The following is a 26,480-nucleotide window of genomic DNA, read 5'->3' as shown; positions in this document are numbered from 1 at the left end:
GACACAAGATACTGTAACCCTCTTCTATGCCACCTGGAATCAAGAATGCGTGAAATCTCAAACTCGCAGTCCTCATCAATTGAAGGAGCAGACGGCATAGCCACCTTATCTGGCATGTCAACCTTCTACAGCAAAGATACATGAAAAACTTAATTAATTTTCCAGGACGAAGGAATGTCTAATCTCACCGCTGCCGAGTTGACAATGTGAACCACTTTGAAAGGTCCTACAAACTTCGGCCCCAACTTTTTAGAAGGGATCTTCAAACGCAGGTTCCCAGAGGACAACCAAACCATGTCCCCAACAACAAACCTCGCCTCCCTTCTTCTCTTGTGAAAACATTTCTTAGATCTCCTATTAGCCTGTTTAAGATTATGGCGCACACTGGTCCAAACCCTTTCCAAATTTCCAGAAAAACTCTCCTCTTCAGGCACCGCCGCCCCAATCCTAGAAAAAGGACCGAAAGATGGATGTTTCCCAGTACAACAAAAGCAAGGAGAACACCCAGCCGAAGAAGGCATATGATTATTGAGAGCAAACTCAGCTAATGGTAGATATTCCGACCACATCTCCTGATTGTCCGCTAAAAAACATCTCAAAAACGGCTCAACGTTCTGGTTCTTCCTCACGATCTGTCCATTGGACTGCGGATGATAGCCCGACGAAAATGACAAATGAACCTAAAGTCTGTCACAAAAGGCACACCAAAAGCGAGCCACAAACTGTGGTCCCCTATCGGAGACAATGTCCATGGGAACACCATGGAGTCTGACAATCTCTTTCACAAATGCCCTGGCAAGTGTCTTAGCGCAGGGTAATTTATTGAACGGGACCAGATGACATATCTCACTAAACCAGTCCACAACAACCCAGATAACAGAAAAACCCTCAGAAACCGGCAGGTCGGTGATAAAATCCATTGCAAGATGCGTCCATGGAGAATTGGAAACCTCTAACGGGCAAAGCAACCCTGCCGCCGGAGCATGAGAAGCCTTAGACGTAGCGCACACGGTACACTGATGCACCCACTTGACAATTTCTCTTAGCCACCCTGGCCACCAGAAACTCCGACTGATCGACTTTCTTGTTTCGGCAATCCCTGGATGACCCGCCAAACAAGACTCATGAAATTCCATAAACAATGCTCTCCTCAGGGCTTTAGGTACAAATAATTTCCCATACGGAGTGTTAGTTGGTGCCGCATCCTGGGCTTTATGAATGCTATTTTCCAACTCAGAACCTAATGCTCCCACCACCACCCCTCTCTGCAGAATAGATTCTTCCTTTTCAGTATTAACTGCTGGATAGAAACTTCGGGACAAAGCATCAGCTTTAACATTTTTTGTCCCAGGGATATATGTCACAGAGAAATGGAACCGGGCAAAAAACAATGCCCACCTAGCTTGACGGGCATTCAAACCTTTAGCAGCATCCAGATAGATCAGGTTCTTATGATCAGTAAAGACTTGTATAGGATGTCTAGCGCCCTCCAAAAAATGTTGCCAATGCTCAAACGCAAGCTTAATAGCCAGCAATTCTCGGTTCCCAACATCGTAGTGGAGCTCTGCCTCTGAAAATTTCTTAGAAAAGAAAGCACAGGGATGCACTCCATCCTCTCCCTCCTGGGACAGAACAGCCCCCACTCCTACTGATGAGGCGTCCACCTCTACCAGAAAGGGCTTAGTCTCATCTGTCTGGATCAAAACAGGAGGAGAACTAACCCTCTCCTTGAGATGCTCAAAAGCCTTAACAGCCTCAGGGGACCATTGGACAGTATTGGAACCCTTCTTAGTAAGATCAGTAAGGGGTTTTGTGATAACAGAAAAATTCTTCATGAATTTTCTATAATAATTAGCAAACCCCAAAAATCTCGGAATCGACTTCAAGCATTCAGGTCTAGGCCACTCCAATACCGCCTGAACCTTCACTGGGTCCATCTCAAAACCATCACTGGAAACAAAGTACCCCAAAAAACTAATTTTCTGTGCCACAAACTCGCATTTCTCCAGTTTAGCAAAGAGTGTGTTATCTCAGAATCTGCAGAACCTCACGGACTCTCTGCCAATGCGACTACAGATCGGACGAATAGATTAAAATATCATCCAAATAAACAATCACACTCCTATCAATCAACAGCCTCAGGATGTCGTTAATGAAATTTTGAAGGAACGCCAAAACATTTGTAAGGCCAAAAGGCATAACTAGACACTCAAAATGGCCTTTCCCTGGTATTATAGGCTGTCTTCCATTCATCACCTTCTTTAAACCGCAGCAAATTATATGCCCCACGGAGATCGATCTTAGAGAACCACTTGGCTCCAACTAATTGGTTAAACAAATCCGGAATTAGCGGCAAAGGGTAAGGATTGCACAGAGTGATCTTATTAATCTCCCTGAAATCCAGACACGGCCTAATACCCCCATCTTTTCTTTTGACAAAAAAGAACCCCACAGCCACAGGGGACTTAGAGGGTTTTATATGACCTGCAGCAAGACTAGTCTGCAGGTATTCCTTTAAGGCCTCCCTCTCGGGAATCGTCAGATTAAATAAACGACTCTTAGAGAGAGTAGCACCTGGGACGAACTCAATAGCGCAATCGTAATCTCTATGAGGTGGTAGAGCTTGTGACTCCACTTCTGAAAATACTTTCCAGAATTCCTGAATGGCTTCAGGTAGCTCATTTTTCACAACAACAGCAATGTGTACATCACAACATTTGCCATAACACTCCTGACCCCAGGATCTTATTGTACTTGACGACCAGTCCAGTACAGGATTGTGCATTTTTAACCAGGGTAACCCCAGGACAACTTGAAAAGGCAATTTATCAAGTACAACAAATCTAAAGATTCCTGGTGTTCCATATTCACAGTGAGTGGAAACCCGGTGACCTTTCGAGAAACGCACCCATGCTCTAGAGGAGTGTTATCAATCGCCACTACAGGAAAAGGGCATGATAAAGGTACAGAATCAATCTTATACTTGCCTAGAAATTGTTGATTAATCAAATTAAGTGCAGAACCACAGTCCACCATCACTTGAAAATCAATCGAATGACCATTACAGGTAGAACTACCAGAAAAAGAAACTCCTGCCAACCATAAAAATGCAAAGCGAAAGAGAGGGTTACTCTGACCTTTTTTTGTTTTCTTTTTCATGCGTCCTTCACATTGCTCAATAAAATGGCCAGCCTTACCACAATAAAGGCATAGCCCCTCAGAGAATCTTCTCTGCCTTTCCAGGGAATGAGAGGACATTGCCCCAAGTTGCATCGGCTCCCCACAGTCAACGTGGCTCTCCAGCAAAATTGAAACCTTCTCCTCATTCTATCTACCTCTCAATCTTCTATCCACCCGGAAAGCTAATTGCCTAGCAGCCTCAAGCGTAGCATGTGCAGGATATGCAATGAGCAAATCTTTAACCCTGTCATTCAAACCTGCTAAAAACTGACTCTTGAGTGCTGGATCATTCCAGCTGACCTCTGCAGACCATTGTCTGAACTGGGTACAATACCTCTCAGCGTCACCAGAACCCTGTTTCAGCCGCCTGAGTTCTGCCTCGGCTGTAGTGACCCGCTCAGGATCATCATATAATACCCCCGTAGCAGAAAAAAACGCTTCTACTGACATCAAACAAGGGTCATCTGGACGCAATGAAAGTGCCCAAACTTGCGGCTCACCTCGCAATAATGACATAATAATCCCCACACACTGTAATTCAGCCCCTGAAGACCTGGGTCAAAGCCGAAAATAAAGCAAACATGCATTTTTTAAACAAAAAAAGTTCCTGCCGTTTTCCAGAAAAACATTCAGGCAAACCCACCTTAGGTTCTTCAGAGAGGATTCCAGGACAATTACTCACGTGCTGTTGTAAGCTGGCAACTTCCAACGTTAACCCTTGTAGACGCTGAGCAAGATCTGGAACGCTGTTCATATTGCAGAAATCCGGGAGGGGTGTTTTTTTTTTATACTTCTTTCTGGCTGGACAAACTGTTACGGATCTGCAACACAGAACTAAGGTAGAAGGGGGAAAACTGACCCTGCACTATGACTAGGCTGAAACCCTACGATGGAGTGGGCGACCCATTCCTTGCAAATAGATCCACCGACGATCCTTGGTTAATCTCAAGTGAAGAAATATAGATAAGGGGTTCCCTAAAAGGACTAAGGACTGGGTACAAAAACGGGTCACCTCCTAATAGAAAACAAAGAGAAGGATGCAGAAACAAATAGAAAACAGAAACTTAAGCTAGCAGAACCAGAGGTACCAGCACTGCACAAATAACACACACAGAAAACGAAGCATAGCACCAAGCTAGAGCTCAAGCAGATAAACACTGTTGTCCAGCAAGGACTGGGAGGCAGGTGCTGGTTAATAAAGAGTGAAACAAACACCTGACCCAAGACAAACCCAGCACCAGAGGAAAAAGACCAGCAGCCATAACTCCACAAGAAAATGGCGGATAGTCACAAACTAAACAGATTCTAACACATAAACTGTATGGAGCATTATATGGGGCTCCTGATTCAATATGGATATTCAAAAACACTTAAACTACTGATGTTTCAATTAATTTTACTTTTATTGGTATCTATTTTTATTTTGGAAATTTACCAGTAGCTGCTGCATTTCCTGCCCTAGGCTTATACTTGAGTCATTAAGTTTTCCCAGTTTTTTGTGGCAAAATTAGGGGTCTCGGCTTATTCTCGGGTCAGCTTATACTCGAGTATATACGGTATATAAAAATTGAGGCAAACTTTTTCTGGGTCCACCTTTGCTTCTGTACATGAAGATCAGCGTAGAGGCAAAAAGTTAAAAAAAGGCTATCTGACTTCTAAATATCTTTTTCAATCAGTCAGCATGGTTTTAGAATAATAAAATGGGGCGCTTTATTTTTTTCCATAATAAACTTTGGAATAAAGTAAAAGTAAGTTAGTGCTAAAAAAATATTTTTGCATAATAGATCTATTTTAAAATATTATATTTGTTTTTAGCGTTGTTTTATTTTATTCTATTTTGTTTAATACAAATAAAATCTAAAAAAATTATTAAAAAATAAACTGTAAAGGAAATTTGTTTTTAAATTAGTTTTACAAGAAACAATATCTTGTAAAATAGTTTTTCCCACATAATTAACATATTGAATTTTCTATACAAATAAAAGCCACAGTCTTTTACACCCTTTCTATCCGGGCAATTTTTCTTTTTTGTGTTTACATTCTTTTTGTCCCTACTGTCAAGACTCAGAGCAATAAATTTTTAGTTTTTTCTTCCATATAGCCGTTTGAGAGTTTTTTTTTTGTTTTTTTGTTGTTGGACAGGTTGTAGTTCAATAATATTCATTTTACTTTACAAATTGCTGAAAAATGCAGTGAAATGTTGAAAAATTGTGATTCTGACTTTTTCTTGCTTTTGTTTTTTTTATTAATTTTACTATAAAAATGACCTGGTAACATGATTTTCCAGGTCAGTAAAATTACAGAAATACAAAATGTGAATATTTTTTCTGAGGTTTTTTTTTTATTTGAGTGAAGAAACAAAAAATGTAAAATTTGTTAATGAAAATTTGGTTTGAGTCGACTTTTACTGAGACTCCTAAGGTATTACATTTTGGGGTCGATAGAGCCGTGTGCGGGCTTGGTTTTCATTTGTCAAGCTGTTTTTTTTTTCATGCAATTTTGGCGTGCATGTGACATTATGATTGCTTTTTAATGCATTTATAGGGAGCGAAAAAAAACGGAGTTTTCAAAATCTGAAATTTTTTTTTACTCTATACTTCTTTTATTGTTTAGATTAATTAGTTTTATATTTTGATAGAGCAGACTTTCGTATGTGCTGTGACATCAAGATGACTTTTTTCCCCTTTCTCCTTTCTTTATTTTTACTGGTGGAAAAGAAACATGATTCCAATTTTTATATTTTCGACTTTCTTTTCAGCTTTTTCCTTTCTTTTTTTTTTAGCTGCCAAGACAAACAATTGGCTCCCTGAGATTGCGTTGTGGGAGAGCCAATGGCAGCCGATGCACGTGTTCAGACAGCTGCACTTAAATGGTTAAAGAGCAGCAATTGGAGCTTGTTCAGATCTCTGCTATTACACAACCTGTCAACAGTTTAAGACAAAAAAATCTAAAAAAAAGCAAAAAAAAAATAAGCAGCCTTTTCTTTAGGATATAAAGTTGGTTTGAGTCATACTCTCATAACTTGGTCAAGCGTGTAAATGAGGATGTAACACATATTTTCTCTTTTTTGTTTGACCAGATTGATTATGTCTTGTTTCATTTTCAGGAGAAAGTGTGATCAAAAATTCCACTGCAATAAATACCACAGAGACAGGTAAATGCCTTTTATTCTAAGATACTGTAAATATCTGCAAAAAGTTGTTGGTAATTTTCTTGTATTTTCTGGAAATTCCGTCAAATACAAAATGAAAAGGAAGCTTTCACCTAAACGTATTCGGTAATTCCCCCTTTTTACCAACTGTTTATAAAAGGACATATAACAGGTTGTGATTGGACAGTCATATGATTTCCTAGGCCAATGGAGAAAGAGAAAGACTTGGGCATGGGTGGGGCTTGTCAACTACCTGAGTTTCTGGGTCCTAAACTCTCGCCTCCATGAGCCTGCCAGTCAGTTCCTATCAGATGTAAGAGATCTGTGTGGCTCATATTATTTATTATCTCATTATAAACATTGATAGGAGATCAAACAAAGTTACTAACAAGTAAATAGTAAAGAAAAAAGTTTGGCTTGGTCCAAAGTATGAATGCAATGTGGAACCTGATGATATTGACATCTTATTAATATTTTTCAACGTCTTTAATGTTCGTCTTCTGTTTTTCCTCCAAGGCAACACCACAAAGGGAACAGATACTATTCGGAATATGACATTATTGTTATACATTGCATCAACCCTGGGAGGGCTCTGTGTTATTATTATCACCATCTCCTTGTTGACTTACTGTATAAGACATCTTAAAGGTAACGTTTTGGTAGCTGGTATTTTAAGTATCTCTGAGAGATGATTCTGTGTCAGTGTCATTATCCTGTACCCCGAGTGTCAGTGTCATTATCCTGTACCCCAGTGTCAGTGTCATTATCCTGTACCCCCAGTGTCATTATCCTGTACCCCCAGTGTCAGTGTCATTATCCTGTACCCCCAGTGTCAGTGTCATTATCCTGTACCCCGAGTGTCAGTGTCATTATCCTGTACCCCAGTGTCAGTGTCATTATCCTGTACCCCAGTGTCAGTGTCATTATCTTGTACCCCGAGTGTCAGTGTCATTATCCTGTACCCCCAGTGTCAGTGTCATTATCCCGTACCCCCAGTGTCAGTGTCATTATCCTGTACCCCCAGTGTCAGTGTCATTATCCTGTACCCCAGTGTCAGTGTCATTATCCTGTACCCCGAGTGTCAGTGTCATTATCCTGTACCCCAGTGTCAGTGTCATTATCCTGTACCCCAGTGTCAGTGTCATTATCCTGTACCCCGAGTGTCAGTGTCATTATCCTGTACCCCCAGTGTCAGTGTCATTATCCCGTACCCCCAGTGTCAGTGTCATTATCCTGTACCCCCAGTGTCAGTGTCATTATCCTGTACCCCGAGTGTCAGTGTCATTATCCTGTACCCCCAGTGTCAGTGTCATTATCCTGTACCCCAGTGTCAGTGTCATTATCCTGTACCCCCAGTGTCAGCGTCATTATCCTGTACCCCAGTGTCAGTGTCATTATCCTGTACCCCCAGTGTCAGTGTCATTATCCTGTACCCCGAGTGTCAGTGCCATTATCCTGTACCCCCAGTGTCAGTGTCATTATCCTGTACCCCGAGTGTCAGTGCCATTATCCTGTACCCCCAGTGTCAGTGTCATTATCCTGTACCCCAGTGTCAGTGTCATTATCCTGTACCCCGAGTGTCAGTGTCATTATCCTGTACCCCCAGTGTCAGTGTCATTATCCTGTACCCCCAGTGTCAGTGTCCTGTACCTCGAGTGTCAGTGTCATTATCCTGTACCCCCAGTGTCAGTGTCATTATCCTGTACCCCCAGTGTCAGTGTCATTATCCTGTACCCCCAGTGTCAGCGTCATTATCCTGTACCCCAGTGTCAGTGTCATTATCCTGTACCCCAGTGTCAGCGTCATTATCCTGTACCCCGAGTGTCAGTATCATTATCCTGTACCCCGAGTGTCAGTGTCATTATCCTGTACCCCGAGTGTCAGTGTCATTATCCTGTACCCCGAGTGTCAGTGTCATTATCCTGTACCCCCAGTGTCAGTGTCATTATCCTGTACCCCCAGTGTCAGCGTCATTATCCTGTACCCCGAGTGTCAGTGTCATTATCCTGTACCCCCAGTGTCAGTGTCATTATCCTGTACCCCGAGTGTCAGTGTCATTATCCTGTACCCCGAGTGTCAGTGTCATTATCCTGTACCCCCAGTGTCAGTGTCATTATCCTGTACCCTGAGTGTCAGTGTCATTATCCTGTACCCCGAGTGTCAGTGTCATTATCCTGTACCCCGAGTGTCAGCGTCATTATCCTGTACCCCGAGTGTCAGTGTCATTATCCTGTACCCCCAGTGTCAGTGTCATTATCCTGTACCCCAGTGTCAGTGTCATTATCCTGTACCCCCAGTGTCAGTGTCATTATCCTGTACCCCCAGTGTCAGTGCCATTATCCTGTACCCCCAGTGTCAGTGTCATTATCCTGTACCCCCAGTGTCAGTGTCATTATCCTGTACCCCCAGTGTCAGTGTCATTATCCTGTACCCCCAGTATCAGTGTCATTATCCTGTACCCCCAGTGTCAGTGTCATTATCCTGTACCCCGAGTGTCAGTGTCATTATCCTGTACCTCGAGTGTCAGTGTCATTATCCTGTACCCCGAGTGTCAGTGTCATTATCCTGTATCCCAAGTGTCAGTGCCATTATCCTGTACCCCCAGTATCAGTGTCATTATCCTGTACCCCGAGTGTCAGTGTCATTATCCTGCACCCCGAGTGTCATTATCCTGTACCCCGAGTGTCAGTGTCATTATCCTGCACCCCGAGTGTCAGTGTCATTATCCTGTACCCCAGTGTCAGTGTCATTATCCTGTACCCCAGTGTCAGTGTCATTATCCTGTACCCCAGTGTCAGTGTCATTATCCTGTACCCCGAGTGTCATTATCCTGTACCCCCAGTGTCAGTGTCATTATCCTGTACCCCCAGTGTCAGTGTCATTATCCTGTACCCCCAGTGTCAGTGTCATTATCCTGTACCCCGAGTGTCAGTGTCATTATCCTGTACCCCGAGTGTCAGTGTCATTATCCTGTACTCCCAGTGTCAGTGTCATTATCCTGTACCCCCAGTATCAGTGTCATTATCCTGTACCCCGAGTGTCAGTGTCATTATCCTGCACCCCGAGTGTCATTATCCTGTACCCCGAGTGTCAGTGTCATTATCCTGCACCCCGAGTGTCAGTGTCATTATCCTGTACCCCAGTGTCAGTGTCATTATCCTGTACCCCAGTGTCAGTGTCATTATCCTGTACCCCAGTGTCAGTGTCATTATCCTGTACCCCGAGTGTCATTATCCTGTACCCCCAGTGTCAGTGTCATTATCCTGTACCCCCAGTGTCAGTGTCATTATCCTGTACCCCCAGTGTCATTATCCTGTACCCCGAGTGTCAGTGTCATTATCCTGTACCCCGAGTGTCAGTGTCATTATCCTGTACCCCGAGTGTCATTATCCTGTACCCCGAGTGTCAGTGTCATTATCCTGTACCCCCAGTGTCAGTGTCATTATCCTGTACCCCGAGTGTCATTATCCTATACCCCCAGTGTCAGTGTCATTATCCTGTACCCCCAGTGTCAGTGTCATTATCCTGTACCCCAGTGTCAGTGTCATTATCCTGTACCCCCAGTGTCAGTGTCATTATCCTGTACCCAGAGTGTCATTATCCTGTACCCCGAGTGTCAGTGCCATTATCCTGTACCCCCAGTATCAGTGTCATTATCCTGTACCCCGAGTGTCAGTGTCATTATCCTGTACCCCCAGTGTCAGTGTCATTATCCTGTACCCCCAGTGTCATTATCCTGTACCCAGAGTGTCATTATCCTGTACCCCGAGTGTCATTATCCTGTACCCCCAGTATCAGTGTCATTATCCTGTACCCCGAGTGTCAGTGTCATTATCCTGTACCTCGAGTGTCAGTGTCATTATCCTGTACCCCGAATGTCAGTGTCATTATCCTGTACCCCAGTGTCAGTGTCATTATCCTGTACCCCGAGTGTCAGTGTCATTATCCTGTACCCCAGTGTCAGTGTCATTATCCTGTACCCCGAGTGTCAGTGTCATTATCCTGTACCCCCAGTGTCAGTGTCATTATCCTGTACCCCCAGTGTCAGTGTCATTATCCTGTACCCCAGTGTCAGTGTCATTATCCTGTACCCCGAATGTCAGTGTCATTATCCTGTACCCCAGTGTCAGTGTCATTATCCTGTACCCCGAATGTCAGTGTCATTATCCTGTACCCCAGTGTCAGTGTCATTATCCTGTACCCCGAGTGTCAGTGTCATTATCCTGTACCCCCAGTGTCAGTGTCATTATCCTGTACCCCAGTGTCAGTGTCATTATCCTGTACCCCGAGTGTCATTATCCTGTACCCTCAGTGTCAGTGTCATTATCCTGTACCCCAGTGTCAGTGTCATTATCCTGTACCCCGAGTGTCATTATCCTGTACCCCGAGTGTCATTATCCTGTACCCTCAGTGTCAGTGTCATTATCCTGTACCCCGAGTGTCAGTGTCATTATTCTGTACCCCCAGTGTCAGTGTCATTATCCTGTACCCCCAGTGTCAGTGTCATTATCCTGTACCCCGAGTGTCAGTGTCATTATCCTGTACCCCCAGTGTCAGTGTCATTATCCTGTACCCCCAGTGTCATTATCCTGTACCCCGAGTGTCATTATCCTGTACCCCGAGTGTCATTATCCTGTACCCCGAGTGTCAGTGTCATTATCCTGTACCCCCAGTGTCAGTGTCATTATCCTGTACCCCCAGTGTCAGTGTCATTATCCTGTACCCCAGTGTCAGTGTCATTATCCTGTACCCCCAGTGTCAGTGTCATTATCCTGTACCCCCAGTGTCAGTGCCATTATCCTGTACCCCCAGTGTCAGTGCCATTATCCTGTACCCCCAGTGTCAGTGTCATTATCCTGTACCCCAGTGTCAGTGTCATTATCCTGTACCCCCAGTGTCATTATCCTGTACCCCGAGTGTCAGTGTCATTATCCTGTACCCCCAGTGTCAGTGTCATTATCCTGTACCCCCAGTGTCAGTGCCATTATCCTGTACCCCCAGTGTCAGTGTCATTATCCTGTACCCCAGTGTCAGTGTCATTATCCTGTACCCCCAGTGTCATTATCCTGTACCCCGAGTGTCAGTGTCATTATCCTGTACCCCAAGTGTCAGTGTCATTATCCTGTACCCCGAGTGTCATTATCCTGTACCCCCAGTGTCAGTGTCATTATCCTGTACCCCCAGTGTCAGTGTCATTATCCTGTACCCCAGTGTCAGTGTCATTATCCTGTACCCCGAGTGTCATTATCCTGTACCCCAGTGTCAGTGTCATTATCCTGTACCCCGAGTGTCATTATCCTGTACCCCCAGTGTCAGTGTCATTATCCTGTACCCCCAGTGTCAGTGTCATTATCCTGTACCCCGAGTGTCATTATCCTGTACCCCCAGTGTCAGTGTCATTATCCTGTACCCCCAGTGTCAGTGTCATTATCCTGTACCCCAGTGTCAGTGTCATTATCCTGTACCCCAGTGTCAGTGTCATTATCCTGTACCCCGAGTGTCATTATCCTGTACCCCCAGTGTCAGTGTCATTATCCTGTACCCCGAGTGTCAGTGTCATTATCCTGTACCCCGAGTGTCATTATCCTGTACCCCCAGTGTCAGTGTCATTATCCTGTACCCCGAGTGTCAGTGTCATTATTCTGTACCCCAAGTGTCAGTGTCATTATCCTGTACCCCAGTGTCAGTGTCATTATCCTGTACCCCGAGTGTCATTATCCTGTACCCCCAGTGTCAGTGTCATTATCCTGTACCCCAGTGTCAGTGTCATTATCCTGTACCCCAGTGTCAGTGTCATTATCCTGTACCCCGAGTGTCAGTGTCATTATCCTGTACCCCAAGTGTCAGTGTCATTATCCTGTACCCCAGTGTCAGTGTCATTATCCTGTACCCCGAGTGTCATTATCCTGTACCCCCAGTGTCAGTGTCATTATCCTGTACCCCCAGTGTCAGTGTCATTATCCTGTACCCCCAGTGTCAGTGTCATTATCCTGTACCCCCAGTGTCAGTGTCATTATCCTGTACCCCGAGTGTCAGTGTCATTATCCTGTACCCCGAGTGTCAGTGTCATTATCCTGTACCCCCAGTGTCAGTGTCATTATCCTGTACCCCCAGTGTCAGTGTCATTATCCTGTACCCTCAGTGTCAGTGTCATTATCCTGTACCCCCAGTGTCAGTGTCATCATCCTGTACCCCCAGTGTCAGTGTCATTATCCTGTACCCCGAGTGTCAGTGTCATTATCCTGTACCCCCAGTGTCAGTGTCATTATCCTGTACCCCCAGTGTCAGTGTCATTATCCTGTACCCCCAGTGTCAGTGTCATTATCCTGTACCCCGAGTGTCAGTGTCATTATCCTGTACCCCCAGTGTCAGTGTCATTATCCTGTACCCCGAGTGCCAGTGTCATTATCCTGTACCCCGAGTGTCAGTGTCATTATCCTGTACCCCGAGTGTCAGTGTCATTATCCTGTACCCCCAGTGTCAGTGTCATTATCCTGTACCCCAGTGTCAGTGTCATTATCCTGTACCCCCAGTGTCAGTGTCATTATCCTGTACCCCGAGTGTCAGTGTCATTATCCTGTACCCCCAGTGTCAGTGTCATTATCCTGTACCTCCAGTGTCAGTGTCATTATCCTGTACCCCAGTGTCATTATCCTGTACCCCGAGGGTCATTATCCTGTACCTCCAGTGTCAGTGTCATTATCCTGTACCCCAGTGTCATTATCCTGTACCCCCAGTGTCATTATCCTGTACCCCGAGTGTCATTATCCTGTACCCCGAGTGTCATTATCCTGTACCCCGAGTGTCAGTGTCATTATCCTGTACCCCCAGTGTCAGTGTCATTATCCTGTACCCCTAGTGTCAGTGTCATTATCCTGTACCCCCAGTGTCAGTGCCATTATCCTGTACCCCCAGTGTCAGTGTCATTATCCTGTACCCCAGTGTCAGTGTCATTATCCTGTACCCCCAGTGTCATTATCCTGTACCCCGAGTGTCAGTGTCATTATCCTGTACCCCAAGTGTCAGTGTCATTATCCTGTACCCCGAGTGTCATTATCCTGTACCCCCAGTGTCAGTGTCATTATCCTGTACCCCCAGTGTCAGTGTCATTATCCTGTACCCCGAGTGTCAGTGTCATTATCCTGTACCCCGAGTGTCATTATCCTGTACCCCCAGTGTCAGTGTCATTATCCTGTACCCCAGTGTCAGTGTCATTATCCTGTACCCCAGTGTCAGTGTCATTATCCTGTACCCCGAGTGTCATTATCCTGTACCCCGAGTGTCATTATCCTGTACCCCCAGTGTCAGTGTCATTATCCTGTACCCCGAGTGTCAGTGTCATTATCCTGTACCCCAAGTGTCAGTGTCATTATCCTGTACCCCAGTGTCAGTGTCATTATCCTGTACCCCGAGTGTCATTATCCTGTACCCCCAGTGTCAGTGTCATTATCCTGTACCCCCAGTGTCAGTGTCATTATCCTGTACCCCCAGTGTCAGTGTCATTATCCTGTACCCCAGTGTCAGTGTCATTATCCTGTACCCCGAGTGTCAGTGTCATTATCCTGTACCCCCAGTGTCAGTGTCATTATCCTGTACCCCCAGTGTCAGTGTCATTATCCTGTACCCCGAGTGTCAGTGTCATTATCCTGTACCCCCAGTGTCAGTGTCATTATCCTGTACCCCGAGTGTCAGTGTCATTATCCTGTACCCCAGTGTCAGTGTCATTATCCTGTACCCCGAGTGTCATTATCCTGTACCCCCAGTGTCAGTGTCATTATCCTGTACCCCAGTGTCAGTGTCATTATCCTGTACCCCAGTGTCAGTGTCATTATCCTGTACCCCGAGTGTCAGTGTCATTATCCTGTACCCCAAGTGTCAGTGTCATTATCCTGTACCCCAGTGTCAGTGTCATTATCCTGTACCCCGAGTGTCATTATCCTGTACCCCCAGTGTCAGTGTCATTATCCTGTACCCCCAGTGTCAGTGTCATTATCCTGTACCCCCAGTGTCAGTGTCATTATCCTGTACCCCAGTGTCAGTGTCATTATCCTGTACCCCGAGTGTCAGTGTCATTATCCTGTACCCCCAGTGTCAGTGTCATTATCCTGTACCCCCAGTGTCAGTGTCATTATCCTGTACCCCGAGTGTCAGTGTCATTATCCTGTACCCCCAGTGTCAGTGTCATTATCCTGTACCCCGAGTGTCAGTGTCATTATCCTGTACCCCAGTGTCAGTGTCATTATCCTGTACCCCGAGTGTCAGTGTCATTATCCTGTACCCCCAGTGTCAGTGTCATTATCCTGTACCCCAGTGTCAGTGTCATTATCCTGTACCCCCAGTGTCAGTGTCATTATCCTGTACCCCCAGTGTCAGTGTCATTATCCTGTACCCCCAGTGTCAGTGTCATTATCCTGTACCCCAAGTGTCAGTGTCATTATCCTGTACCCCCAGTGTCAGTGTCATTATCCTGTACCCCCAGTGTCAGTGTCATTATCCTGTACCCCCAGTGTCAGTGTCATTATCCTGTACCCCAGTGTCAGTGTCATTATCCTGTACCCCCAGTGTCAGTGTCATTATCCTGTACCCCAAGTGTCAGTGTCATTATCCTGTACCCCCAGTGTCAGTGTCATTATCCTGTACCCCCAGTGTCAGTGTCATTATCCTGTACCCCGAGTGTCAGTGTCATTATCCTGTACCCCCAGTGTCAGTGTCATTATCCTGTACCCCAAGTGTCAGTGTCATTATCCTGTACCCCAGTGTCAGTGTCATTATCCTGTACCCCCAGTGTCAGTGTCATTATCCTGTACCCCCAGTGTCAGTGTCATTATCCTGTACCCCCAGTGTCAGTGTCATTATCCTGTACCCCCAGTGTCAGTGTCATTATCCTGTACCCCGAGTGTCAGTGTCATTATCCTGTACCCCCAGTGTCAGTGTCATTATCCTGTACCCCAAGTGTCAGTGTCATTATCCTGTACCCCAGTGTCAGTGTCATTATCCTGTACCCCCAGTGTCAGTGTCATTATCCTGTACCCCCAGTGTCAGTGTCATTATCCTGTACCCCCAGTGTCAGTGTCATTATCCTGTACCCCCAGTGTCAGTGTCATTATCCTGTACCCCCAGTGTCAGTGTCATTATCCTGTACCCCCAGTGTCAGTGTCATTATCCTGTACCCCAAGTGTCAGTGTCATTATCCTGTACCCCGAGTGTCAGTGTCATTATCCTGTACCCCCAGTGTCAGTGTCATTATCCTGTACCCCCAGTGTCAGTGTCATTATCCTGTACCCCAGTGTCAGTGTCATTATCCTGTACCCCCAGTGTCAGTGTCATTATCCTGTACCCCCAGTGTCAGTGTCATTATCCTGTACCCCCAGTGTCAGTGTCATTATCCTGTACCCCCAGTGTCAGTATCATTATCCTGTATCCCAGTGTCAGTGTCATTATCCTGTACCCCCAGTGTCATTATCCTGTACCCCCAGTGTCAGTGTCATTATCCTGTATCCCAGTGTCAGTGCCATTATCCTGTACCCCCAGTGTCAGTGTCATTATCCTGTACCCCCAGTGTCAGTGTCATTATCCTGTACCCCCAGTATCAGTGTCATTATCCTGTACCCCCAGTGTCAGTGTCATTATCCTGTACCCCAGTGTCAGTGTCATTATCCTGTACCCCCAGTGTCAGCGTCATTATCCTGTACCCCAGTGTCAGTGTCATTATCCTGTACCCCCAGTGTCAGTGTCATTATCCTGTACCCCCAGTGTCAGTGTCATTATCCTGTACCCCCAGTGTCAGTGTCATTATCCTGTACCCCAAGTGTCAGTGTCATTATCCTGTACCCCAAGTGTCAGTGTCATTATCCTGTACCCCCAGTGTCAGTGTCATTATCCTGTACCCCCAGTGTCAGTGTCATTATCCTGTACCCCAAGTGTCAGTGTCATTATCCTGTACCCCAGTGTCAGTGTCATTATCCTGTACCCCCAGTGTCAGTGTCATTATCCTGTACCCCAAGTGTCAGTGTCATTATCCTGTACCCCCAGTGTCAGTGTCATTATCCTGTACCCCCAGTGTCAGTGTCATTATCCTGTACCCCGAGTGTCAGTGTCATTATCCTGTACCCCCAGTGTCAGTGTCATTATCCTGTACCCCAAGTGTCAGTGTCATTATCCTGTACCCCAGTGTCAGTGTCATTATCCTGTACCCCCAGTGTCAGTGTCATTATCCTGTACCCCCAGTGTCAGTGTCATTATCCTGTACCCCCAGTGTCAGTGTCATTATCCTGTACCCCCAGTGTCAGTGTCATTATCCTGTACCCCCAGTGTCAGTGTCATTATCCTGTACCCCAAGTGTCAGTGTCATTATCCTGTACCCCGAGTGTCAGTGTCATTATCCTGTACCCCCAGTGTCAGTGTCATTATCCTGTACCCCCAGTGTCAGTGTCATTATCCTGTACCCCCAGTGTCAGTGTCATTATCCTGTATCCCAGTGTCAGTGCCATTATCCTGTACCCCCAGTGTCATTATCCTGTACCCCCAGTGTCAGTTTCATTATCCTGTACCCCAGTGTCAGTGTCATTATCCTGTACCCCCAGTGTCAGTGTCATTATCCTGTACCCCAGTGTCAGTGTCATTATCCTGTACCCCCAGTGTCAGCGTCATTATCCTGTACCCCCAGTGTCAGCGTCATTATCCTGTACCCCCAGTGTCAGTGTCATTATCCTGTACCCCCAGTGTCAGTGCCATTATCCTGTACCCCCAGTGTCAGTGTCATTATCCTGTATCCCCAGTGTCAGTGTCATTATCCTGTACCCCGAGTGTCAGTGTCATTATCCTGTACCCCGAGTGTCAGTGTCATTATCCTGTACCCCCAGTGTCAGTGTCATTATCCTGTACCCCCAGTGTCAGTGTCATTATCCTGTACCCCTGTGTCAGTGTCATTATCCTGTATCCCGAGTGTCAGTGTCATTATCCTGTACCCCGAGTGTCAGTGTCATTATCCTGTACCCCAGTGTCAGCGTCATTATCCTGTATCCCAGTGTCAGTGTCATTATCCTGTACCCCAGTGTCAGTGTCATTATCCTGTATCCCAGTGTCAGTGCCATTATCCTGTACCCCAGTGTCAGTGTCATTATCCTGTACCCCCAGTGTCAGTGTCATTATCCTGTACCCCCAGTGTCAGTGTCATTATCCTGTACCCCCAGTGTCAGTGTCATTATCCTGTACCCCCAGTGTCAGTATCATTATCCTGTATCCCAGTGTCAGTGTCATTATCCTGTACCCCCAGTGTCATTATCCTGTACCCCCAGTGTCAGTGTCATTATCCTGTATCCCAGTGTCAGTGCCATTATCCTGTACCCCCAGTGTCAGCGTCATTATCCTGTACCCCCAGTGTCAGCGTCATTATCCTGTACCCCCAGTGTCAGTGTCATTATCCTGTACCCCCAGTGTCAGTGTCATTATCCTGTATCCCCAGTGTCAGTTTCATTATCCTGTACCCCAGTGTCAGTGTCATTATCCTGTACCCCAGTGTCAGTGTCATTATCCTGTACCCCCAGTGTCAGCGTCATTATCCTGTACCCCCAGTGTCAGCGTCATTATCCTGTACCCCCAGTGTCAGTGTCATTATCCTGTACCCCCAGTGTCAGTGCCATTATCCTGTACCCCCAGTGTCAGTGTCATTATCCTGTATCCCCAGTGTCAGTGTCATTATCCTGTACCCCGAGTGTCAGTGTCATTATCCTGTACCCCGAGTGTCAGTGTCATTATCCTGTACCCCCAGTGTCAGTGTCATTATCCTGTACCCCCAGTGTCAGTGTCATTATCCTGTACCCCTGTGTCAGTGTCATTATCCTGTATCCCGAGTGTCAGTGTCATTATCCTGTACCCCAGTGTCAGTGTCATTATCCTGTACCCCGAGTGTCAGTGTCATTATCCTGTACCCTCAGTGTCAGTGTCATTATCCTGTACCCCCAGTGTCAGTGTCATTATCCTGTACCCCAGTGTCAGTGTCATTATCCTGTATCCCCAGTGTCAGTTTCATTATCCTGTACCCCAGTGTCAGTGTCATTATCCTGTACCCCAGTGTCAGTGTCATTATCCTGTACCCCCAGTGTCAGCGTCATTATCCTGTACCCCCAGTGTCAGCGTCATTATCCTGTACCCCCAGTGTCAGTGTCATTATCCTGTACCCCCAGTGTCAGTGCCATTATCCTGTACCCCCAGTGTCAGTGTCATTATCCTGTATCCCCAGTGTCAGTGTCATTATCCTGTACCCCGAGTGTCAGTGTCATTATCCTGTACCCCGAGTGTCAGTGTCATTATCCTGTACCCCCAGTGTCAGTGTCATTATCCTGTACCCCCAGTGTCAGTGTCATTATCCTGTACCCCTGTGTCAGTGTCATTATCCTGTATCCCGAGTGTCAGTGTCATTATCCTGTACCCCAGTGTCAGTGTCATTATCCTGTACCCCGAGTGTCAGTGTCATTATCCTGTACCCTCAGTGTCAGTGTCATTATCCTGTACCCCCAGTGTCAGTGTCATTATCCTGTACCCCCAGTGTCAGTGTCATTATCCTGTACCCCAGTGTCAGCGTCATTATCCTGTATCCCAGTGTCAGTGTCATTATCCTGTACCCCAGTGTCAGTGTCATTATCCTGTATCCCAGTGTCAGTGCCATTATCCTGTACCCCAGTGTCAGTGTCATTATCCTGTACCCCCAGTGTCAGTGTCATTATCCTGTACCCCCAGTGTCAGTGTCATTATCCTGTACCCCCAGTGTCAGTGTCATTATCCTGTACCCCAGTGTCAGTGTCATTATCCTGTATCCCAGTGTCAGTGTCATTATCCTGTACCCCCAGTGTCAGTGTCATTATCCTGTACCCCAGTGTCAGCGTCATTATCCTGTATCCCAGTGTCAGTGTCATTATCCTGTACCCCAGTGTCAGTGTCATTATCCTGTATCCCAGTGTCAGTGCCATTATCCTGTACCCCAGTGTCAGTGTCATTATCCTGTACCCCCAGTGTCAGTGTCATTATCCTGTACCCCCAGTGTCAGTGTCATTATCCTGTACCCCAGTGTCAGTGTCATTATCCTGTATCCCAGTGTCAGTGTCATTATCCTGTACCCCCAGTGTCAGTGTCATTATCCTGTACCCCAGTGTCAGTGTCATTATCCTGTACCCCAGTGTCAGTGTCATTATCCTGTATCCCAGTGTCAGTGTCATTATCCTGTACCCCCAGTGTCAGTGTCATTATCCTGTACCCCCAGTGTCAGTGTCATTATCCTGTACCCCGAGTGTCAGTGTCATTATCCTGTACCCCAGTGTCAGCGTCATTATCCTGTATCCCAGTGTCAGTGTCATTATCCTGTACCCCAGTGTCAGTGTCATTATCCTGTATCCCAGTGTCAGTGCCATTATCCTGTACCCCAGTGTCAGTGTCATTATCCTGTACCCCCAGTGTCAGTGTCATTATCCTGTACCCCCAGTGTCAGTGTCATTATCCTGTATCCCAGTGTCAGTATCATTATCCTGTACCCCCAGTGTCAGTGTCATTATCCTGTACCCCCAGTGTCAGTGTCATTATCCTGTACCCCCAGTGTCTGTGTCATTATCCTGTACCCCCAGTGTCAGTGTCATTATCCTGTACCCCAGTGTCAGTGTCATTATCCTGTACCCCCAGTGTCAGTGTCATTATCCTGTACCCCCAGTGTCAGTGTCATTATCCTGTACCCCAGTGTCAGTGTCATTATCCTGTACCCCAGTGTCAGTGTCATTATCCTGTACCCCCAGTGTCAGTGTCATTATCCTGTACCCCAGTGTCAGTGTCATTATCCTGTATCCCAGTGTCAGTGCCATTATCCTGTACCCCAGTGTCAGCGTCATTATCCTGTATCCCAGTGTCAGTGTCATTATCCTGTACCCCCAGTGTCATTATCCTGTACCCCCAGTGTCATTATCCTGTACCCCCAGTGTCAGTTTCATTATCCTGTACCCGAGTGTCAGTGTCATTATCCTGTACCCCAGTGTCAGTGCCATTATCCTGTACCCCCAGTGTCAGTTTCATTATCCTGTACCCCTATATTTTTTTATAAAACTTTTGTTACATTAATACATTTTATTGCAATGTATAAAACCTGTGATATATACAGCAGTATTCACTAGATAGTCAGCTATACAGATAGATACAGTCACCATTGGGGTTTCCTTTCTATAGTGTATTATATACTTTTACTCTGACAATGTTTTTCCTGTGTGATCTGTGTTAATTAAATAGCCATAAATGGTTGGTAATAATGAAATTTTCTTATTTTTTCCAAAGTAAAGCACAGGTCATCATCTCAGGACCCTGTGGCTACTGAAGAGGTGAGTCTTGTTTCCCTGTTTCCATTACAGTCAATACTTTATTTGACTTTTTACCTTTTCTTAACTCCACTCACGATGGGATTTTATCATGCAATCATTTAATCGTTCAGTAATAACCTGCAATATTTCGGTATTTCTGTGTATTATGCCTCTGAGTATTACACTACTTAGCCCATTAGGTTGCCGAAAAGACACTTCAGGTAAAATGAATGCACTGTGTAAAGCCAAGTGCAGGGCTTGAGCCTGCAGAACCTCCCCAAACTCTATCCAAGTCATATCCCACCAATGGCGACATGTAGTGACTTGATAATGTTCATTGAGTATTAATACGTCCCTATTTTTTTTTAGCTCCCGTTTGTATCCATGTCAGGAAGTCTGAAGAACTGTTCGAAACAGACACAAGGAGGAACTCTGAAGGACACAGACCAGACTGCCGTAACTGTTGAGGTCACATATGACAATGCCCACTTGGGTTACAAGTCCACTCCAAAAGAAGAAGACTCCATTGTCTATGCTGATCTAAACTACAGCAGCAAAAAGACAATTTTTCAGTTTGAAGATAACCATGAAATTGAGTATGCCACAGTACATACACAGTCCTGAGAAAAATGATCATTACGATATGAGATGACCTAATATGTCATATCCAAATGATGAGGCCAGATGTTGATTGGAGAACTGGAGTTATGGTAGTCCAACATGAACAATCATTTATAGCATTACTCTGTGGAGAACCCAAAAAATGAAAACAATTCTTCAAGATGCCTACTCTGAGATATGAGCTCCTCACATTGGTCAAGGCTACCATGGACCTACTGTTTTGACAGTTTTGGACTGGTTAAACGTCTAGAGTAATATATACAATAGATAAGGTTATAATATATTTCTAATTCTCCAATGTATAGAATAATCATTTAACTAAAAAAACAAGAGCTATTCAATGATTTTATATTGAGACTTAAAGGTGGTATATTGTCTTCTGAACTTTCTAGAAGTCTTCTGGGACAAAAAATATCCCAATTTGTCTTTGACTTTTCAACTTTGAAATTATAGATAAGATATAGCTTTAGTAAAAGGAGATAAAGGTGCTACTTAAAGAGAGTTTATTGAGATTTCCATGTTGGGAACCTTCCCAAATTCCCAAAAATTTGCAACATTTTGGGGTTAGTTGGAGCTCCTTACAACTCTGACTATCTGAAATCTGAGAAGACCCATTGAGATCAGTGTTAATTACAATTAAAATTAATGAGTCTACTAGAGACACATTCTAGAAAACACCACAAATTGTAGATGGGATTCAAGCACATTAGTCTTAAAATTGGTCTCTTTTCCTTTGGAATACGTGAAAGTTTCAGCTGATAGACGCTAATAATATCATCTCAGGTTGGGGTTTCAGCTCATGGATCCCATTAATGTTGGAGTATCAACTCTCAGACCTTCATTATGTTTTCTTAGGTTTGGGGTTCAAGGACATAGATTCCAAATTTTTTTTTGTCACGATATGAAGTTTGTTAGCTTGTCTAGAAGTTTCCAAACTTGTAATTATTTACCGAATTATTGGCAAATGAATGTATGTGTAGCAGGAATAAATGTCACGTCCTACGTTCAATACAATAGTTGAACTCCCCTACTAGGCCCGAAAACTGATTTAAAAACTCGATAAAATGAATAAATAAGAAGTGGATGAGCCATCTCTAACTCAACTTGGAATGATGACGTCAATGTCTACTTGATGTCTAGTGCACTGATCAAGGTTTATGGAGGCTCCTTGGCAAAATAATGAAGACTGAAGAAGACAAGCAAAGTTTACTCATGACATAATAATCATGTTTTTACTACGAGATTTAGAAAATGTGAGATTGAAGCTAGCTAAAACGGAGTTTTAGAAACCTATGAAGGCTTTCACTTTCTGTCGACAAGTTGAGGAAATGATGAAGATGTCTAAAGGCTTGGCTCAAGGTTTGATTCTAGCGGACATCACAATCTTCTGGGTTTCCGTCTCGTAATTAACAGAGACTCATGATAGGGTGGAGGTTTGCACCGATGGTCTTTTTATTCATGCACCACTGCGGGGTTTGTGCTATGGATGGGTTAGTGGAGACCCCAGTTTGTTTTCCCCCAATTACACATTTTATGATATAGACGTGTACTGCTGCATAAATCGTGTACTGTTTTGTGATTTTTTTCTTGCTATCATGTCATGTGCTGCTCTATATAATCCTTACAGTGTATCTATTAGATGAAAAATCACAAATACGACCTCAATGACTTTATATCCTGAGACTAGACCTAACATGTTCCTGTGTATATATAGATATATTATTTTGTCCTAAATGACTAAAATTCTATGAGATATTGAATGATTGTAATTTAAAATAGACAAATAATTAATGATTGTAAATTATATGACGAGCGATTAAATATATTCATGCTTTTCGTGATATGTTTGCAACTTTTTAAAAAGACATCATCACAGTTTTTCATGTAAATTTTTGAAAGAGAAATTGATTAAAGACACCAAGAGTCACCCATCAGACCATCTACTCAACCCGGAGGTCTAAACATTAGGATGTAAGACAATAAAGACCTACGGCCTATCCTTAAAATGGACATCGATCGTCTCGTCTATCAGAGGTCTATTGCCAGGGATCCCTGCTGGTCAGCTTCAATTAAAAACAAAAATCTGTGTGAATATGACCATTATTCCCATCCCAAACTCCAAGATCCAGTAGTATATGGGCCATTGGGAAACAAAAAGTCACAGGACGTCCCTTGTGTACAGCACCTCAGGCATAAAAAGAATCTGTCATCTAAAAAATGAGCTATTGCTTCAATATAGCTTCTATATTAAAGGCTATTTTTTATTTCATTAGACTAAATGTAGAGAGAAAAAGAGGGGTTGGTTGGCACAGAACAAACTTCAATACGTGTGGACCACTGCTGCAATTGTGGAGTGTGGATATCCGGGGGTTAATGCTTATTCGTTTTGGAAGGATCGGGCGGTGCTGAACCTTGAATGGTAACACATCCAAATGCAATAAAAGAAAAGAGAAAAAGGAGGCAGCACTCACCCTTCTTTCTTCCTTTGTAAAAAGTCCTTTTAATTCATAACGTTAAAACTTGACATACAGGTACGGTGTCGGCTAGGGCATATGTGCGGAGAGGGAGCGGTGAAGACAAGACGACGGCCGTTTCGCACTTGCGTGCTTCTACGGGTCCATGTGTGCTGTGCCGGCAACGTCATTTCCTTTAACAGGTAAGCGACGCACCACATGACGAATAAATACATATATAATTAAAATTAAAAACAACAACACAATCTTTCAACAAATTTCATTCGGATTATAGGAAAATGGCCATGTCCAATTTGTCATTTAACCCCCAGGAACCCTGGGCATTAGTTTTGAGGATCCACCTCGCTTCACATTGGAGGAGCAATTTATTGTGATCACCTCCCTGCTGTGGGAACTTGATCACTTCCAAACCAGCGAAACTTAGCTGGCTGGGATCTCCTCCGTGCGCTTCATGTACGTGTTTGATTAAACGGACACGTCCCTTTCCAGTGAGCACTGAATTAAAGTGCTCACGGAAACGAACCATTAGTGGCCTAATTGTTTTTCCTATATAAAACTTATTGCACCGGCAAAAAATTGCATATACAACGAATTTAGTCTTGCATGTAATAAAATCTCTTACAGAATGTGTCACGGTACCTATCTTTAACGGATTTTTGGTGTTATGTAGGTGGCACATACTAATACGAGTATGTGCCACCTACATAACACCAAAAATCCGTTAAAGATAGGTACCGTGACACATTCTGTAAGAGATTTTATTACATGCAAGACTAAATTCGTTGTATATGCAATTTTTTGCCGGTGCAATAAGTTTTATATAGGAAAAACAATTAGGCCACTAATGGTTCGTTTCCGTGAGCACTTTAATTCAGTGCTCACTGGAAAGGGACGTGTCCGTTTAATCAAACACGTACATGAAGCGCACGGAGGAGATCCCAGCCAGCTAAGTTTCGCTGGTTTGGAAGTGATCAAGTTCCCACAGCAGGGAGGTGATCACAATAAATTGCTCCTCCAATGTGAAGCGAGGTGGATCCTCAAAACTAATGCCCAGGGTTCCTGGGGGTTAAATGACAAATTGGACATGGCCATTTTCCTATAATCCGAATGAAATTTGTTGAAAGATTGTGTTGTTGTTTTTAATTTTAATTATATATGTATTTATTCGTCATGTGGTGCGTCGCTTACCTGTTAAAGGAAATGACGTTGCCGGCACAGCACACATGGACCCGTAGAAGCACGCAAGTGCGAAACGGCCGTCGTCTTGTCTTCACCGCTCCCTCTCCGCACATATGCCCTAGCCGACACCGTACCTGTATGTCAAGTTTTAACGTTATGAATTAAAAGGACTTTTTACAAAGGAAGAAAGAAGGGTGAGTGCTGCCTCCTTTTTCTCTTTTCTTTTATTGTATTTTTTATTTCATACCAGTCTACATATTTAAAAAAAATCTGAAATCCTATTTTATCTACTGTATATAGAGGTGTTATCAGTCATTGTACAGGAGGAGGTGAGCTGTGACATCACCTATTGTGAATGGTGGATCCTGTGTTATCTACTGTATATAGAGGTGTTATCAGTCATTGTACAGGAGGAGGAGGTGAGCTGTGACATCACCTATTGTGAATGGCGGATCCTGTGTTATCTACTGTATATAGAGGTGTTATCAGTCATTGTACAGGAGGAGGAGGTGAGCTGCGACATCACCTATTGTGAATGGTGGATCCTGTGCTATCTACTGTATATAGAGGTGATATCAGTCATTGTACAGGAGGAGGAGGTGAGCTGTGATATCAGCTATTGTGAATGGTGGACCCTGTGTTATCTACTGTATATAGAGGTGTTATCAGTCATTGTACAGGAGGAGGAGGTGAGCTGTGACATCACCTATTGTGAATGGTGAATCCTGTGTTATCTACTGTATATAGAGGTGTTATCAGTCATTGTACAGGAGGAGGAGGTGAGCTGTGATATCAGCTATTGTGAATGGTGGATCCTATTTTATCTACTGTATATAGAGGTGTTATCAGTTATTGTACAGGAGGAGGAGGTGAGCTGCGACATCACCTATTGTGAATGGTGGATCCTGTGTTATCTACTGTATATAGAGTGTTATCAGTCATTGTACAGGAGGAGGAGGTGAGCTATGACATCACCTATTGTGAATGGTGGATCCTGTGTTATCTACTGTATATAGAGGTGTTATCAGTCATTGTACAGGAGGAGGTGAGCTGTGACATCACCTATTGTGAATGGTGGATCCTGTGTTATCTACTGTATATAGAGGTGTTATCAGTTCTTGTACAGGAGGAGGAGGTGAGCTGTGATATCACCTATTGTGAATGGTGGATCCTGTGTTATCTACTGTATATAGAGGTGTTATCAGTTCTTGTACAGGAGGAGGAGGTGAGCTGTGACACCACCTATTGTGAATGGCGGATCCTGGGTTATCCGTTATTGTACAGGAGGAGGAGGTGAGCTGTGACATCACCTATTGTGAATGGTGGATCCTGTGTTATCCACTGTATATAGAGGTGTTATCAGTCATTGTACAGGAGGTGGTGAGCTGTGACATCACCTATTGTGAATGGTGGATCCTGTGTTATCTACTGTATATAGAGGTGTTATCAGTCATTGTAGAGGAGGGAGAGGAGGTGAGCTGTAACCTCACATATTGTTATTCAATCTTGTCTGTGGTAATAATGAGATGACTGTGGAGAAGT

General features: G+C 44.5%; 1 protein-coding gene across 1 annotated transcript in view; it reads left to right on the top strand.

Moving 5' to 3' along the window:
- Positions 1 to 22,312, top strand: part of LOC143815009 (B- and T-lymphocyte attenuator-like) — a 47,481-nt gene extending 25,169 nt beyond the window's left edge. Inside the window, exons 3-6 of the mRNA XM_077293783.1 lie at positions 6,287 to 6,334; positions 6,848 to 6,979; positions 20,642 to 20,685; positions 21,034 to 22,312. Coding sequence (XP_077149898.1) covers positions 6,287 to 6,334; positions 6,848 to 6,979; positions 20,642 to 20,685; positions 21,034 to 21,288 — 479 coding nt within the window. The 3' untranslated portion in view covers positions 21,289 to 22,312. The remainder of the gene's footprint in view (positions 1 to 6,286; positions 6,335 to 6,847; positions 6,980 to 20,641; positions 20,686 to 21,033) is intronic.
- The last annotated feature ends 4,168 nt before the right edge of the window (positions 22,313 to 26,480 follow it).

The sequence above is a fragment of the Ranitomeya variabilis genome, chromosome 3 (assembly GCF_051348905.1).
Source record: "Ranitomeya variabilis isolate aRanVar5 chromosome 3, aRanVar5.hap1, whole genome shotgun sequence".
Taxonomy (NCBI): Eukaryota; Metazoa; Chordata; class Amphibia; order Anura; family Dendrobatidae; genus Ranitomeya; species Ranitomeya variabilis.
This window is presented reverse-complemented; position numbering and strand designations above follow the sequence as displayed.